Source organism: Eretmochelys imbricata, chromosome 14, assembly GCF_965152235.1.
Source record: "Eretmochelys imbricata isolate rEreImb1 chromosome 14, rEreImb1.hap1, whole genome shotgun sequence".
Lineage (NCBI taxonomy): Eukaryota > Metazoa > Chordata > Testudines > Cheloniidae > Eretmochelys > Eretmochelys imbricata.
In genome coordinates, this window is record NC_135585.1 from 13,243,894 (window position 1) to 13,263,072 (window position 19,179).

At 43.9% G+C, this 19,179-nt stretch overlaps 1 protein-coding gene across 3 annotated transcripts in view; it reads right to left on the reverse strand.

Moving 5' to 3' along the window:
• The window catches only part of ABCC3 (ATP binding cassette subfamily C member 3), an 80,233-nt gene extending 61,791 nt beyond the window's left edge, over positions 1 to 18,442 (reverse strand). For all 3 annotated transcript variants that reach the window (XM_077833842.1, XM_077833843.1, XM_077833841.1), the window contains exon 1: positions 18,321 to 18,442. In XM_077833842.1, the coding sequence (XP_077689968.1) occupies positions 18,321 to 18,350 (30 nt within the window). In that variant the 5' untranslated portion in view covers positions 18,351 to 18,442. The remainder of the gene's footprint in view (positions 1 to 18,320) is intronic.
• Positions 18,443 to 19,179: the final 737 nt, after the last annotated feature.

Sequence of the window (19,179 nt, forward strand, 5' to 3'; positions counted from 1 at the left end):
GGTCCATTGTCAGGAAGAGCATATGTACTAGCAAAACTGTAGACATCTGATCTGGGGAGCTAGAGATTGCTTCATTTGGCAATAAACCTGGGCGGGTGCCTTCGTACCTTACCGGAGTCGGTGGTCATTGTGGTTTCTCTCGGGCTCTGCTGTGCCAGCTTTCTGCGCAGAGCCGGGGCAGCACACAGAGGGAACACAAGCACACAGCCGACTGTTATCAACATTGAATAGAGCAGAGCACCACACTGGTGACATCTGATGACACCCTCAAAGGTCTGCATTAGCTCTTATTTAAACAAGGCAAAAGAAATTGCACAGCTACATTCAAACACGAAGGGAAGAATACTCACTGAAAGTCAATGGGGCTTATATGCCAAAATCCCATTGTTGCTTTGGAGAATCTCCCCCCTAAAACGAAGCCTTTGCTGATAACAAAAGAGATGCTGATCCAGCATGAACAGTGCAGAGAGTACAGAGTAAGTGATGAAAATGAACAAGTTCTTTACAGCAAGGCTGAACTAATGGGGCACGTTTCTGAATAGCAAAGGCTAATCTGATCTTGCTTCCCTTATGCACATGAGCAGCCCCATGACTTCAAGTCACCTCTTTTCCAGTATCTATATACCATAGTATCTATGCATTTGTAGATAGATGGGGGACTTCAAAATTTTCACTCACCAGAGACTGATAGAAAAGTTGGAGACCCCTTAACAAGAACCATGAACAGTACCTTGCTAAGAATCCCCAGCACCTTCCTCCTTTAGCAACTATGGGTGGTTGCTGAGCTTTCTGGCAGATAATTGGCCACAGAGCTCACTACTGCGCTTCTGTCATAAACATACAGCTAAGGGTAGCATAAAATCCCTCTGTTACCTATAAAGGGTTAATCAGTTCCAGTAACCTAGCTGGCACCTGATCAGAAGGACCAATGGGGAAAGATGATACTTTCAAATCTGGGGAGGGGAAAGGAATTTTTTTGTGCTCTTTGTTGTTCTCTCCAAGACAAAGAGAGAGACCAAGCACGTAATCCAGCTCCTACTGAATGATACAACTAAAATTACAGAAATAGTAAGTAATAGCAAGGAAACGCGTTAGAGTATCTTTTGCTTTAGCTTGTGAATTTTCCATATGCTAAGAGGAACGTTTATTCCTGTTTTTTGTAACTTTAAAGTTCTGCCTAGAGGGGAATCCTCTGTGTTTTAAATCTTATTACCCTATAAAATTACCTTCCATCCTGATTTTACAGGGGTGCTTCTTTTACTTTTTTTCTTTATAATAAAGTTCTGTTTTTAAGAATCTGTTTGGGGTTTTTAGTGTCCTAAAAACCCAAGGGTCAGGTCTGTGCTCACCTTGTTTACTCTCAAGCCTCCCCAGGAAAGGGGGTGAAGGGGATTGAGGGGATATTTTGGGGAAACAGGAACTCCAAGTGGTCCTTTTCCTAAACCTTTGTCTAACTCACTTGGCGATGGCAGTGATACCATCCAAGGATGAGGAAGAATTTGTGCCTTGGCAAAGTTTTTAACATAAGCTGGTAAAAATAAGCTTAGGAGATCTTTCATGTTGGTCCCCATATCTGTACCCTAGAGTTCAGAGTGGGAGGGAACCCTGACAGCTTTCCACTCAGCTTTCATATTGACTCCATAAGAACATAAGAATGGCCATACTCAGTCAGACCAAAGGTCCATCCAGACCAGTATCCTGTCTGCTGACCGTGGTCAATGCCAGGTGCCCCAGATGGAGTGAACCTAACAGGTAATGATCAAATGATCTCTCTCCTGCCACCCATCTCCACCCTCTGACAAACAGAGACTAGGGATACCATTTCTTACTCCCAGCTAGTAGGTTTACTGCTCTGGCTACTGTGTGTCTGATAGAAGTCAAGGCTTGAAAATGTTATCAATCTCAGTGTCTATCAGGTTGCCCACCATTGTAGTGTTTCAGCAACTTACAGGGGATGAAATAGTTAATAAAACCTAAATATTTATGGCCAATAAAAGATAATGAACATAGGTGGAACTATTTATAAAGCACGGAAAGTATCTAAATAACTGACGATGTTCCCGGGATAACCTAATTTTTTCTTGATGATTAGCTATTTCAGGAGCAGGGAGGGAAATGCTGACATTCTATTTTGCCCTGAATCAATGAGTTAGGTATGAATTTTGTATCAGCAGGGACACTGGGATCCCTTTAAAATCTCTCATCAGACTAAAGCAATTTTCAGGGAGCAGCCAGTTACACTTTACTGGTGAATTATAACCTGTCACGCTAGTGACAACACCTCCAACATCCGCACTACCACTGAATCTCAGTGCAGAACATCACAATTAAGCCATCGCTGTCACTAAAGAGCCATTAAGCCTATGCGCAAAATGGGGGGACTGCGATCCAGAAATAAACAAGTGCAAAGATACTCCTTGCATCACACCTCTCAAGATCCCAGATACCCTAGCCCTATTCGCCCATCTCCTAAACCCTGCTCTGCTTGGCTTAGAGGCTCGATGCATCTCATTCCAATTGAAGGTGAGCTCAGACCCACAACATTCACGAGGAGGACCTAAAAGCTCAGGGGTGTTCGCATCCGGAGTTTTGCTTCGGCCCATTACAGACAGAAGAGTGATTTGCTAAATTCAGATACAAGCTCTGTTTCAGATTTCAAGCCTCAATCCCCACCCCCAGTTTTGGGGATGTCTGCAGTGTGCTGCTCTGCCTTCCTAAAAGTCCTGTGCATTTAGGGGCGCCTGGGAGTTGCACATAAGGGTCCCTTTCAATTACAACGATCGTCACATCTGCCGGCAGCTCGCTCACCCTACAGAAGATAGAGCAGAATCTGAGGAAAGTCACTGAGGGACCACCTCTCCCCAACAACTGGAGCCGGCCGGGGGAAGGCCAGGGATATTGCTGATTGCCACCTTTTCTCAGAACAGGATCTTCACAAAGAGACTGAGGCAGCCTGCATCTCTCAGCAGAGCTGTAGAGAAACTGCTTGTGGCTTGCTTCCGCACAAGCGGCAAAGGCTAAAATAGGATAACTGGCAGCCCACTTCTTCAAAGGAGCTGTTGAGAAGGCTCTGGCACCTCTCCCTACCCCAGACTGCTGGAGTTCCACAGTGTCCCACAGCTCCTACAGCCTGCAGAAGGCAATTTGGCAGCAATTTTCTTTAAGCCTCACCACTTCTGCTGCAGTGATACTGTGCAACCGTCTGGATGGCTATGCTGTCAAGACGCAGACTTCTCAGAGCACTAACTTGCCATACTTTTATATTGTTCTGATATTAACTCACTGGCTATGGAATTTATTTACTCTGTAACTGTACTTGGCTATAAAAGACAACAGAAGAGAGACTAGCAATGTTTGCTATCGCATTATGGCAGAGAAGGCCTCTCCTTGATATTGCATGCAGGTTGTGAACTTGTGGTTTGTCTGCTAATCGGTCAAGAATAGCATCAAGAACACCCTTCCTCACTGTGGACTTGAATCACCTCTCTTATTCTAGTCTTAGTCCTTTGTGTTTATCAAACCTCCAGCCAGTACTCCGCCAAGTCAGGATCAGGATTTTGATTACCAAGTTCATTTCACTTGACCTAGATTCAAATGGGAGCCAGATTTCAGGCAGGCCATCGAAAAGGTAGAAGCTGTGAGCTGCATTAATTCGCTGCAGTGCACGGTACTCTCCCACCACCCTTTCCTCTTGCGTGGGGAGTGAAATTTCCCTTCAAAAGGTCACTCTTAAATTGGACATGCCCGTGACGCACACCGCAATACATTTTACTCTACACTGAGCTATTCACCCAGGGTCCCATAGTGCTTTATGGCAGGAGAAGGAGCATAACAGTGAGCACAAAGCTTGGCTGAAAAAAATTAAGAAGGGGAAGGGGATTCTGACCCGTACACGTGGTTGTGTGGGAACTTTCAAGACCACGAATGGTCTTGACCTCTGCTTTAAATCTTACCTATCTTCTGTGCTATGATCCAGATATCAGGCTAATGGACATTACAAAGGAATCCCTCATGCTGGCTTTAAAATGTTGGCTTCACCGTATGTGAAGTACAGATGTTACTGTAATAATACTCCACCGTACACCTGCAAGGCAAGCTTCCTATAGCTCAGAACTAGAGGTAATTTAATAATATTTGTTGGGATTTGGGCAATTATTTTCACTGAATTCGTTCATTAATACGTTATTTTCTCACTTTTAAAAACAATAATCTTGAAATCTTGGTGGCGGCATGAGAGTCAAAAGGAAGCATACATATGAATTCACTCAAACCATTGGAAAGGTGAAGGCCATGGGCACAAGCAGAAGATAACCAACATTCACACAACGGACAAGGTTAATATCTACCATACTATTGACTTGTGTTGGTTATCACTATTTGGTGCATTATTTAAGGTTAAAGTCAGAGTGGTAGGAGGTTGACACAAGAGGAGAGCAGCAGAGAAGGAGAAAAAGTTAAAAGAAGGGGAGAAAAGAGGAAAGATGGTAGACAGGTGGTGGATCTATGGCTCAATAGGTGATATTTAGATCCCATGATAGATCTGGTAGAATTCATCCATGATACTTTTAAGTGATGACGAGACCATTTGCTTAGCTCTGTTGATGGGTGAATAATATTCTGAAAAGAACATTTATTGCAAATCCTGGCAATTTTTTTTGTTTTGCAGTATTTCCCTCTGATATCATCTCACCTCCTCTAAAACAGGAAATGTGGCCTTGTGGTCAGGCACTAGACTGGGACTCAGGAGACCCAGGTTCAAGTTCAGGCTCTGCCACAGACTTCCTCTCACACTCTCTCCATTTCACATTTCTTCGCCTGTAAAGCGGGGCTAGTAATGCTTCCTTTCCCCCACCTTCTGTCTATTTAAACAGTGAGTGCTTCAGGACAGGGCCTCTCCCTTACTATGCGTTTATACATCACCTAGCACAATGGTACGGTGGTACCCAATTTCAGTGGGAGCCTGTGGGCATTACCATAATACAAACAGTGACAATAATTCTGTTCAAGGTCTCTAGTGAGCTGCTGAGTTCCAGAAGCCCTTTCACCTTTGGGAACAAAATCATTTGCATTCCTAAAAAAAAAAATAAAGTTATTTCTCCCTTCTATACAGAAACCACAACATGCTTCACTGATCCCAAGATGATTGCTGTCCAACTGACTTGCTGCACCGAATTCCACAAATTAAAATTTTACCAGGGCAAGGGAATGACATTATCTACTGCTTGCAACTGTATCCTAGCAACTTTGATTATCAAAGGTGAGGTCAAAAGGAAACAAGAGTTTATATTACCACAAGGCTCAGAGCCTGTTACTTTTTCGTGTGTGCATGCACCAGATCTTAGTTTACAAAATATAATGCCGAGTTTGTTGTCTGTGCTAGCGAAGGACAAACATTGAAAACGTTGAGTTTTCATTTCTAGAGGTAAAAATATAAGGATTTCCTTAACGGTTTATTTTACAGTGTCGAACTGATCTTAACATTCGTAATCCACCAGAGAGAGGACACAATGATGAACCAAATTCTGTCATCAAGCGTCCCACACAGAGTATTGCCAACTCTATGCATTCAACAATCATGGCTCAGACCCCTAAACAATCTTGAGATTGGCTTAAACATCATGTTTAAAAAAACCCATAATATTTGTGTTCTTTCTCTTTGCCTTCTGGCGCTGGACCATTAGGTTACACTGGGTTGCATTTTCAAGATTTTCTCTGCAATCATGAGGGTAGGAACTTTACTCTTTTTTTTTTTAAATGAAAGCTGAGATTCTGCTGTAATCACAGGCATGAACTTTAAGAGAAGCATAAAGTATCATGAAGCATGTGATAAAACCGTGAGAGCTCGCAAAACTGCCCATGTGCATTGGGCCAAACTGCCCTTGGATGCAAAAGGGCAAAGACCAAAGGACACAGGGACACATACTCAGATTAATTATTCTAATAGAATCATCAGCAGCACTATTGTGGTTTTGAATCACAGGATATTATTGCCTTGGATAGAGGGCAGTATGGAGCAAATAAAGTGATGTAAGATCTTGTGAATGAAAGTCAAGAGCAAAAGCAAAGGGAGTTGGGATCATTCTTTCCAGAAAAAAGAGTCAAATCCAAGAGACCTCAGAGAAATTGTTGAAGTTACACAAGGCGGAACGAAGAGAAAGACCTCTGTCAACTGTCCTAACCAGCAGCCTGCCCTCGGATACCGTTCTTGCGGGGGGCAACTGTGCAGGCTGCTCTGCTTTGCTGAATAGAGCATTTGAAGGAGGGGTGTCTCAAACTGAAAAACTTCCCATCATCCTTCAGCTAAGAGGGGGGCAATCTTGACAGTCAGAACAAGAGTAGCTTGGTTAGAAACGGGACTGAAGAGCTAAAATTACAAATGTGGCAGTTTCTGCTCCTCTTTATACCCCCTTTCCGACTCCATTTTTCACTGGCACACCTGGGTACCCGGCTGGACAGAAGGCAGACAGACTCATGCTCAAGCACGAGATGAAAGGGGACTGTTGGCAAGAAAGTTTCTTAATGCTGCTTGGATTGTAGCAGAAGAGGGAACAGTCAGGCTAACAGATTCACTGCAGTGCTGATGAGACTCAGTCAGTATCTGGTTGAGGCTGTCTTCAATATCACACTAATACGGGTGTTCACTGATGTAGTATCCAAAGGCCACATGCCACTTAAAGTGACTAAGGATGCTCATATTCCTTAGTTGCAGTGACAATGTGCAGATGAATGTCAAGTCTTGGGGGCAACATCTGAAGCAATCAAATCTAGTGGCAGGTTAGAGGTAGAAGATGAAACAGTTTGGCTAAGAGTTTATACACTGAGGTTAAGGCACATGGGATGCCTACAGAACAGCTTGAACTAGCTAACGCCGACTGGTATCGCAGCACGAATCATATGCTCTAAAGGCTAGATTGCAATGCTGATACTCATAAAAATAGGCCCATTTCATTGAAATGTAGTGAAAAGGAGCTTACAAAATATGATTTCAAAAGTCAGGATATGACCCCCTCCCTGACCTGAAAAGTTTTTTCATCTATTTTTTTTTTCCTAAGTGGAATTGGCTGCCCTGTCAGACAGGGCAGCCAAAACAAGGAAGGAGGAAAGATGGGATCAGACTATGACGATGAAAGAAAGCGATAATCCTGGAATGGAAACGAGAGCAAAAGGAGAACTGGTCTGTGAACACTGTCACATTGTTCTGCCACTGGTTGCGTTCACGTTATAATTCTTGTGCAATATAAATCCATCAGCTTGAATGGGACTCTGTTAAATAGTAACCAATTTTTAGTGTAGAAGAAATACATTAGATGTTTTGTGGGGGTTGTAATTTAGAATTGATGTCTATAAACCAGATTGACACCTTTCATTGACAACGCCTTGCCTTTCCCTTATCTCTTGTAGGATGCTTTCTCCATACGGGAACAGTATGGTATTAATAGCACACAGAAGTATAAAGAGACCCATCATTGAGTCCATCTCCCTGTGAAAATAAAGGATGTATCAGACATTAGACAAACATGATGCCTGAAGTCCAATGCTGAAGTCCTCATTCAGCTGGAAGTCCTCATCAGCCAACATTACCTAAATAAGAAAAATTTAAAAAGCAGCTAAGTGACTTAGTCCCACTGAAAGATACAAGTGTCTAAATCACTTAGGTACTTTTGAAAATGTATCCAATGTTCCCTAACACTGGTATAGCAATTTTCAACTTCAAAGTGCTTTAAAAATACTAATTATATATAATAAGACAGAAGATTTTTTGTAAACAATAAGATGTAGAGATTTTTTGCAGAACAGTATTTTAAAAGGTCTACTGAAAGAGCAGGCATATCTCTGAAGATAACTGATTACAGAGCACTGGGAACTGTGTTACTAGAAAAACTAGTCAACAAGGTTAGCAGAAAGAGATGGCGTTAGGATATCAAAGTACAAGCTAAGGGTCTGATCCTGAAGTTGGATCTACACAGCAGATCCTGGTGCGCATACAGAGTTCCCTGGCTCCAGTGAGGTTCTACATGAGAGCAACAGTTCAATTGTGTGATGGGAACATAAAAATTAGACGTTCTTGAAATATTTGAATTATATGATGCTTTTTGTATTTCACTGAAGAGGAGATACTTTGTTCAAAGTGAAATACTGCACGTCACTAATCAATTCACAATTTTGACCAGTTTGTTTACCAAGACAAAAATCAGGAAAGGCATATAAAAAAGGAAATGCTACATATTAAAATGGAAGCTGATTGCAATTTTTATTTGAACCTTTTTTCAACCAAAAAATGGCCTTTTTGCAAAACTAAACTTTTTTTATGAAAAGATTTGATTATTTTCAATATTCTCAATCAAAACCCAGAATGTCAACATTTTAAATTTGTTTGTGTTTTCTCCATCTTCTTTCCCCTTCTGTACTGAATACAACACAATACGCAATAACCAGGGTTTGGAGGGTTTTTTTCCCCATTTCACTCTCTCATTTTCTTTCTCTCACACATTCCCCCATTTTTCCTTTCCCTGCTCTAACTTTTCGGCAGTTTAGGATGTTTGGAAAATTTACAAAATGGCAAAGAATACAAAAGAGCCCAATCATTCATTCATTCAGTTGCATGGGGGTGGTGAGGATGCAGGGGAAACAAGTAGACATTTTTAATTTCAGAAGTTTCCATTTTTTATTTTTGAAAAAAGATTTTGCAAAAATTTTGGAAAAAATGAAAAAAAAACATTACTTTTTGAAACAAAAATGACTTCAACATTTGAAAAAAAATCATGTAAACAGTTTTTCCCCTGTTCCAACCAATTCTAATAAAAATGCTATCGGGTATATATTCACTAGCATTTGAAATGGCTGAAAATGGCATGAATCTTGTTAAGTTGACCTCAGCTCTGATCCTTCAATGAGATCAGTGAGGGGTCAGGTGTCTGCCCATATGGTCCTTGCTGCAGGATCAAGGCCATGACATTCATTAAAAAAAAAAAAGATAACTATAAAGATGTCTGGCAGCTGTGACTGCTGCTGTTTCCTTTAGCTCAGCCAAGTAAAGTGTAATTGGACATAGGCCCACCCTGGACAGCTATAATATCAAGCTAGGAGGGGACAGATTTATAGCCATGAGTAAAACTCAGCTTTACTGTATTGAGAAATTAAAGATCCCTCTTTCACAGACTGCCCAGGGGAATTTATTTAAGTTTTTAAACACTGAGGTCTTTTGATTGAATTTTAATACATCACATGAATAGCAAATGGGAAAAAGAGAGAAGTCTCAAATTTTTGTACTGGCGACCCCTTTCACACAGCAAGCCTTTGAGTGCGACCCACCCTTATAAATTAAAAACACTTTTTTATATATTTAACACCATTATAAATGCTGGAGGCAAAGCGGGGTTTGGGGTAGAGATTGACAGCTCGTGACCCCCCATGTAATAACCTCGGGACCACTTCAGTGGTCCCGACCCCAGTTTGAGAACCCCTGTTTTATACTCTTCTCTGTGGCCATGTAATGAGAAAGTAATCAATTGCTCTGTACACCCACTTCTCAAGTGATTCATGGTTTCATCTCAGATATTGTTTCCATAGGAGAGAAAATTTATGGAATTCATATCTTTCAGACGGTTGGGTGTTTACATACATTCTCAGCATTGCTTAAGCTGAAAAGGTCATAGCTAGAGTTGGATAAAACTTCATGTCAAAACCTGAAGAAATTCACCTGGGCTTTGAATTTCACTGTGCAAGTCAACTTCCCTGATTGCCTTTAAATCTCAGAGAAAAGTCAGATAGGCCTGGGACCATTACTCTCTCCACGTAGACCCTCCCTCACATAGACCCCCTGTTTCCAGAATCTCCATTTCCCTCTTTAGGTGTCCGGTGGGGCTTCTTGTACTATTAACATTTCCCCAAGAAGATTTTTTGGGGCGGGGGGACAATTAGGTCAACCGTCCTCAATTCATTGTAAGAGCCTTCAAGGGAATAAGCTACCTGATATCCCTCTCCTGCTCCTCCCCACCCCCCCCGCGAGTAGCATCATATCTGCTATGATTAGATGGCTTCCCAGTAGGAGGTACTATAGTATTTAGGAATTTTCCTTTCAGGATGTGTCTGATGGGAGAGTACAGTGTTTGAGGAGAAAGGAACAAAGCCTGAATGCTGCACTGTCTTGGTTCCCTCTTCTTATGCTTGAACACTGAACAGCATCCTAGAATCTCTCCTCTGCTCCTGCTTATACCCTTGCTCATTCCTTTTACCACAGCCTGGCACTCAAGATGGCCCTAGGCCGTACAGCAGTAAGGGATGGGTGGTAAAAGTTAGACTAGAATGGGCTCTGTTCTCTTGCACTAAGAATTGTGACATTTTCAAAGATGGTGCCAAATTGATGCCCACACATTTCTCAGTTTAACCAGACCCGGAGGTGGTGTTTTTCCTTACAAAATACGAACAGCAATACCAGAGCAAAATTATCCTTGTCATGATTTAAAAAAACAAAAACCCTACATTATAATGAAGTGTCGTCTTCATGGGGTCTATTAACTGCCACAGTCAACCAGGGAGTGTCACAAATTCTCATACACTGGAACATTTCTCTGTGCTACATTTTACTTCTGAATCTCTTCTTCTACAGATGTGAAAATACACATCAGTCCACTCTCTTGACTGCACATAGGAGGATGCTGATGGGTGCAAGTCATTCTAGATCTAATGGTGCATTTATACTATGCTCATCATTATATTATCGGAGTGCTTAATTGGCATTAGTTGTGTTCAGGATATTGAGAACACAACTATCCTTTTAGGGAAGCAAAATATAATAGATTCCAAGGCCTGAAGAAACTATTATGATCATGTAGTTTGATCTCCTGCATAAAATAAGCCACAATAATATAGTTTACGGTGATTCTTTACTAATAGCATCCACTTTTAGATAAATGAAATCTCCTTTTGTCATCTTTGTTGACATAGTAAACATGGGGATACAAGGATCTTAAGCTGCTTTATAAACATTAAACACCTCTCTGATGTCCTATTTGATACATGGGGTAACTGAAGTGCAGAGACCATGCAGTCTAGCCAACATCACAGTAGAAGTCTGTCCCTAAAAGTTGTCCTGCGTTAGCCACTAGACTCCACCTGTTGGAACTAATGTTACAGTAAAAGTGCAATGGGATAACTTGAAACTTCACAACTTTATTTGGGCTTTAAATAAAAAAACTTTTCCACCAGGGACTTTTACATTGAATTTTTATTTGTTTAAAATAAACTGACTATAGATGTATTGAACTATATCGGCGCTGACTCTGCCAGTACAAAAAGACTCACCCCGTTCTTGAAATAGCCCACTTCCTCCCCCTCACAGCCCCCTGCATTGTTTTGAACTGAAAACGAGGTTAAATGTAACACATAAGTGGCTAAGAGGGGAAATTACTCACATTTGAGAGGGATGTTTTGTGCAAAATGACCCATTAGGTTTGTTTCTGGAATGACAAAATGAATGAAAGTCACTTGACCCAACTCTGCCCAGTTACACAGCATGCCTGACTCAGAAAGAAGGGATATCATGCCAGCCTGCAGATCATGGAAAGCTTCCATTCTGGTGCCTGGAGCTATGCTAAAGACAAGCACAGACATCTTGCTCATTTTCACATGAATTCAGCATTGCCACTGGTTATGTCTTTCTTGAAATTGCATCAGAGTCCCTGGATAAAATAAGATTAGCTTCAAGTGGGATGGGAAAAATGAGGCATGTGTCAAATGTCAAGGCACAGATTAATCTGGGAGCAGAGAATCGTGGGTTAAACAAGGGTATCAAGAGAGAGGAATAAGCCCTAATCTGATCTCCAAAATGACTAATTAGTTGTTCTCTCATTTGAAACACATCATTTGCCTATCTATTTATTTATAAAAACAGGCAGCTTCTCCTCCAGTCTCCTGGTGCAATTACATTCTATCTATTTTAGGTACTTATATGGCCCCCCAATGCCATAATATCTGAGTGCCTCACAACATCCTTGTCGTGAAATGGGGATAGGAGGCACAGAAAGACAAAGTGACTTATCCAAACTCGCACAGGGAATTGAACTCAGCTTTCCAAAGCCCAGGTTGGTACTCTAACCACTGGACCATCTTTCCTCAGCTAAGAACGAATTATAAGAAGCAACTCACTGTCTGTGATGGGCAGCATCCCTGGACAGCTCTCCCCACACTTCTTGAAACACCCTCGGCGGCCCACCCATCAGCAAGGACTCCATCACTCCACTGACCCTCAAGCCTATGCTTGAATAAACGGAAGGCCTCTTGTGCTCTGAAGGTTCAACTCAGTCAAACCAGTAAGTCATGACCAACCAACAGGGAGGTATGTCCAAGAGCCCTTAGGAAGGGTAGGCGATGATCACCGTCCCCCTGTGGGGTCTCTCTGAAAGAAATGATCACAGGCACCTAAAAGCAGCCTCATCCACTAGGTTTCATCTCATTATCCACAAAAGCTGGTTACATAGCTCGTAATGTCAGAATGAGCATCTGCTTTGAGCTGATCCTGAGCCAAAAAGCCCACTGCCGACTCCTGAGTATGCAGGTCCAAAACCTGACTAACTGAGGACCATGAGTTACAGAGTTGAAGGCTTTCCTCCAAAAATACCTGGCTTACGCAGAGCTGAAGTAGAGGGACTGCCATAGGAGATGCTCTCTACCATGGGCCAAGATCAGGAACATAGAGGACTTAATAGATTCAAATCAAATCAAAATCTACAGTTATACGCTGAAGCGTCAATGTAACATGCCCGTCCCAGCCTGTGCCACTAACACAACAGGGACAAGTTCGGCTCTTCGTTAGTTGTATGCAACTCCTGCTGACCTGGAAAATACTGCCAACCATTAAAGCACCACACTACTATAAACTTCCTTACGAAAGACAATGCCATTGGTTCAATACAAACTCCACAGATATAAAGACCGTCCTTGCCTGGGCAGACACACTGAACAGAGACAGGGATTGATTATGATGTATTTGTATTACAGAAGCAATCCGAGGCCTCAGTAAAGATAAGAGACTCAAGTACGGTACAAAAAAATAATCACATGAACACAAGGTCTTAATAGTGAGGATAATTAACCACTGGAACAGCTTATCAAGGGATGTTGTGGATTCTCCATCATGTGAAGTCCTTAAATCAAGATTGGAAGTGGAAATCCACGATTGTTGTCACTGAAATTCAGGAAGACAGATAAGGAAACGGTTGTAACAGAAATGTAAAAACACCGAGGGAGATTTTCAGAAGCTCCTCAGGGATCTAGGGTAAAATTTTCAAAAACACTCAGGGGATTTAGGCTCCTAAATCCCACGGGCTTTCAATGAGAATGGGGCAGCTATGTCCTTTAGGTGCTTTTAAGAACTCTACTCTTAGTGAATGGGACTTGTACTTCTAAAGCCCTTAGATGCTTTTGAAAATCTTACCCAACATTGTTATCGCATGATTTCTGCTAACCTGGTCATGCTAGATCTAAATGAGCACACAACTCAAGGAGGAGAACAATGATGGCTTTGAATCTCATATGCATACCCACCCCCCCTAGTCTGGATCTGGCTGTGCACCAGTCCACTCCCCCAGTGTATGCAAGAGCAACTGGAAGACTGCTCTATCTTATGCTAGGGGATCCCTAACCATAACCCCTCTTGCTGCCCAGAAGAGATGTGTCAAAGGAACTCTGCACCACTGGATGATCTCTGTATGGCTGGCGTTATGGCACTTTGTGCTAGGTTCATCATAAAGCAACTGCAGGACAGCCGAGGATCAGGGCCATAATCGTCAAAGATGTGTGCCAACCAAACAAAATAGAAATCTGACTGACAGACAAAACAATGTGACAGAGTCAGGAAAATAATCCTAATTAATTAGAAAAGATTCACAGATTTTAAGGCCAGAACGGACCAGCGCATTCCTCAAATCTGATCTCTTGCATAACCCAGATCAGAGAATTCCACCCAATAATTCATGCATCAAACCAGACACGTTGTTGAGCTGCACACAGCATCTTTCAGAAGACATCCAGATCGTAATTTAAGGATTACAGGTAATAAAGAATCCATCACATCCCTAGGTAAGCAGCTCCAATAGTTACTCTTGAAATAGTTAACTACTCTCAAAAGCAAAACTCCATGTGATTATAGAACTTCTACCCCAGCTCCCGTACTTGTGAGTACACTTATGTGTAACAGTACTGCATAAAGTATTAACACCACACCTACAACCTGCATCATTGCCGGTACATTTTACACGTAAATATTGCGCGCCCCCCTCCCCGCACTGTTTTGTTAAAAAATATTGCTACTGCAGTTTAGTGCTGTGGACCAATGTTCTCCCAGGAATTGTTAAACAAGAGAATATTTCTTTTATATGTAATCAACATTTTGATCTGTGTGGTGAATAACTGCCAAGACATATTATACTGTTTTCACTTGTACTTGTTTATAAGGGATTACACTAGTAGTAAGTGGAAATCTTGATTGAACAGGTATTCTCTGTTACTAGCAAGACATAATCCCCCATATCGAGAAATGATATATTTGATAGTGAACTGAACACAGACAAAAGCATATAAATCTCAGTTTCAAAGCGACTTGGGGCAGATTTTAAAGATATTTATGTGCCTGACAGCACAAATAGGCACTTACTGAGATTTTCAAAAGCACCTAAATTCCACTGATTTTGGAGAGGTTAGGTGCTTAAGTACTTTTGAGAATTCCACTCGGCCCCAGATTTTTAAATGTATTTAGGCATTGGTGCACTCAGAATTGCAAAGCCTAACTGATTTAGGAGTCTAAATCTCTTTCAAAAGGGATTTAGACATTTAGGAGCCAAAATGGGATTGTCGATCATAAGTGCCTAAATCCCTTTTTAAAATGAAATGTAAGCATTGCAATGCTAAGCACAGCAAAGCCTGAATACCTTTAAAAATCTGGGCCAAGGTACCTGTCTGCATCTTTAGACTCCTAAATACCCGTACAAATCTATCCTTAGGCCCTTAAATGCACAAGTCACTTTTGAAATTAGGGCTGAGGGCATGTCCACACGGAACAGCAATGCACATTACAGGAGTGTAATTTCCATGTTAAAGTGCACTGGGGAACTTTTAATGTGCATCAGTAGGGTCTACATGGACCAGTTAGTGTACTTTAGAAATCACACCCTGGAGTGAGCATCGCTGCTGCATGTAGACAAGCCCTTAGGCGGGTTTGAAAAATCTTATCCTTGCTATTGTATGCACATTAATGAAATAAATACTTTACTGTTCTACAATAACAGACTAGGGCCACAGTTCAGCAAAGCACTTACGTCCATCCCCATTGAAATAGCAATGGACATGCTGTCAAAGTTCCAGGCTAGCCATACCTCTCTCCACGCTGTGGTCTCTCTCACTGTACCCCACAGGCTTTAGGTCTTGTGGCTTTACCTCTCCCAAACTGGAATTCTCCCACTCTTACACTGGGCTGCAGCATCTTGTGCAACAACTGAGTTTACCCAGCAGGTCCGACAGCTTCTGATACCCGTGGCTTTTCCCTTCTGGAGCCTGTGACCAACGGTGAATATACTGACCAGACAGCCTTCTTAAAACCAAGGTATTGTCTATTTTACAGCAGGAACAAAGCTTTTAGAGAAAAAAAGATTTTAAAACAGTCTCTGTGCGTGTCTGTCTTACCATTACCTGATGGTAATCTCCATGCCTAAATTCTTCAGAGAGCCCCCACAGGTGCCTGTTATCGCAGCCTAACCGCTCTGAACAACTCCCTCCTCTCTTAAGAGAGTGTCCCATTTTAAAGTCGCAAGATTATTTTGTTCTTCTGCATTCCTGGGCTTTGGCCCTTCTGGTTAAAACCACTCCTGCAGGCTCAGCAGGAGGTGAAGCCAGAGTCCTCAGAGACCAGGGCTCTGCCATTGTCCTGTAACAGCCCTCAATTTTTTCTGGAAAGCAGCTTAGCTTGAGTAGAGCTGGGTGGAATTTTTCAGATGAATAATTTATTGGATGAAAAATGCAGTTTCAGTCAACCCAAACCTTTTCCCGTATTTAATACAAATACTTTCGGCCTTTCACAAACCAACTAGAAGGCAGAGACAATGTTTGTAATGGTGCTACTGTCCCTCTCCTTTTAACCTTTAGCCCAGTGTTTCAGGCCCTCACCTGGGGCATGGGACACCCAGGTTCAACTCCCCACCCTGAAATGGACTTCAAATATTTTTGGAACTGCCACCAAACCAAAAAATCATTTATTTTACCCACTCTAATCTTAATCCATTCTTTGTCCTTCCTGCTTGTTTTTCTCTCAGTAGCCCTCTTATTAAACTAAACCAACATAATTCATACAGTAAACAACCTCATAACCAGGTCCTCATGGAGTATTCATAAATTATTACAGAGCAGCTCCAAATCTGTCACACACACTTGCGTGGCAGCGACTTCATTGAGCTCCATGTGAAGTTTGGGTTTGCCTGTGTGGATCAGGTCACAGGACTGAGACCTAGAGCTCTGAGGTTTATTAACAGCTGTTACTACAGTTTGGGGAAACACTGAAGAGTACATTTTATTAATAACACTTAGCATTTAGACAGGGCTTTTAAATTTCAAAACACCTTACAGTAATGACAACACATCCCACAATTAACACTCTAGCAGGCTTAATATGGTCAGAGTTTGAAACACTCCCCAGACACCCAGTAGCAAGACGAGTAGCCTTGCAAGCCAGAGGTGATATGAAAGATGAGACTGGGGAGTAAGGTGTCCCACCTGCAAAAACCAGGGGCATGCCCTGGTGACAAGCCCAGAGCGTTGTGCCAAAGGACCACCACCAGGGTGTTGCTCCTTGACCCTGCCTGGGGACTCCATCTTTTGTATTATCTTCTAGCTATTATGTCTTTGATAAATGTGTAGTTTCCCCCCTAGTTGCTCGGAAGGAGAAGGTGATTTCTATTTCTTTCCCTACTCCACAGCCTCCTGGCTGCTGCAAGAAAGGAAAGGTTGCTTCTATGATCCTCGCCCAGTGCTACTCAGCTGCTACAAGGGGGACAAGTCTCCGCTCTTCTACCATCTCCCCCCTTGCCTGCCTCTGCAGCTGCTCAAAACTTCCACTAACAGCAACAGTATGAAACTGATACGGTTCTTGATCCTTTGAGCGATGTTGGCTGGACTCTGAATGACAGTACCTGAGGTACTGTCTGCAGACTGAGGAGAATAACACAGCAGTAGCTGGCATTTTGATTGTGATCTTCTCAACCATAAGGGCTAGAAATAATTTTATAGAAGAATGGAAGCTTAATCTCTGCAGAAATCAATAGACTCAGGACAGCTGTAAGTGAGGGCACTTCTACAGCACTTTCCATCTCAGGGTCTCAAAAAACAACAACACCCAGCTTCCATAGAGTCCTTTTCATCAGATCTCAATGGGGTTTAAGTACATTAAAAATCATTCAAGATGAGGAAACTGAACCAATGAGGTGACTCGCCCCAGGTCACCCAGCAGGCTAGTGACAGGGCTGGGAGTAGGCCTGCTCTCTCAGCCACCCACGTGGACCAAACCTCCCCAGCCTCATTGGGACTGCTCTGAAGTCAACACAGCAGGCTGGAAAAGCTCTATGGTGCCAACGGGGGGGTCTTTAAACCCCTCCTTATACCGCTCTGCACCCCTACCAGCCTATAGCGGTGAGCGGACACCAGCCTGGGAGCCGCCTCTCCTCCAGGGTCCCAGACTTTCTGGGTTCTTTTCAAGCAGTAGTTTTCAACCTGCGGTCTGGGGACCCCCGGAAGGGGCCGCAGACTCTATCTAAAATTTTCAGCGGGGTCTGCGCCCCCATTCGAAATGCTTTAGGGGCCTGCAATTGAGAAAAGGGGAAGAAGGCAAGGAAAAAAAAAAAAAAAAAAAAGGTCGAAAACTCCTGCTTTAAGCCCAAGACACATGGCAAATCCCCTCCATCGCTGCGACAGAGCCCACGGGGGGCCTCCAGCGCATCTCCAGGGGCCGGACTGCTCCTTGCTCCCAGGAGCTGTTTTCAGGGGCGCTCTCCCGCCCCCACCGCTGCCAAACCCCCAAGCGGTGGGGCTCGCCCCCCACCCCGAGCGCCCTAGCAGGGGGTTCATCCCCCTTGAGCTCCCCCCCCCCCCGCCGCCGCCCATCAGTACGTCCCCCTTGACCGGCTGGGAGGGAGCCGATGAGCCGGCGGAGGGGGCTCTGTCTGTCTCCGGGGCAGCTCGCCTGGGACGGCAGCGCCCCTACCCCTTGCTGGCGGGGACGGGACCCGGGCGCTGCTCCCGCCGGGGGATGCCCCGGCCCGCGGGGCGCCGCCGCTTACCCAAAAGCGGGAGCCGCAGAAAGCCTCCATGGTGCGGGGCCGAGCCGAGCGGCAGGGACAGACCGGGCAGCGCTCGGAGAGGCGGCTCCTTCCCCAGCAGCCGGGCGGTGAGCGCAGCGCAGCCCGGCCCCCTTCCGCCACGCTGGGGCGGGCGCTCGGCTCGCACGGCAGGGAAGTGGGGGCGGGGAGCCGGGCCGTTCGCCTGGGTGGCCGCCGCGGGGGGGGGGCCCTAGCCGGCTTGGGCTGGCCCCCGCGGCCCGGGGAAGGTTCCAAAGCCGGGGAGTCCCTCATTCAGGAGCGGCTGAATCGGTTACAGGTTTCAGAGTAGCAGCCGTGTTAGTCTGTAGTCGCAACAAGAAAGGGAGGACTGGTGGCACCTTAGAGACTAACCAATTTATTTGAGCATGAGCTTTCGTGAGCTACAGCTCACTTCATCGGATGCATTCAATGAAGTGAGCTGTAGCTCACGAAAGCTTATGCTCAAATAAATTGGTTAGTCTCTAAGGTGCCACGAGTACTTCTTTTGGATCGGTTACCTGGGTTTAACCAGGGTGGCGGAAATGGTGCTGAACACAGTTTTGTTCTCTTCTGCGCTTTCGGGTAAAGTGGCCAGCACCAGTTCAGCGGCATCTGTTGCGGACACCCCTTTATCAGCAAGGGATCGTTTTCCTAGCGTACGCAAGGCTTATGAGTAAGGACTGACCCGACTTCTAAATTCTAGGCGCTACGGTGGGTGCTTAACTATTTTCAGAGCAAGTTAGGCAAGTAACCCCCTTCGGAAGGCCACAGCCCTAATTAAAGCACTTTCCCCACTCCTCCTACCAGTACGCCTCAGGGCCAGCTTTGCGCTCCCCTGCCT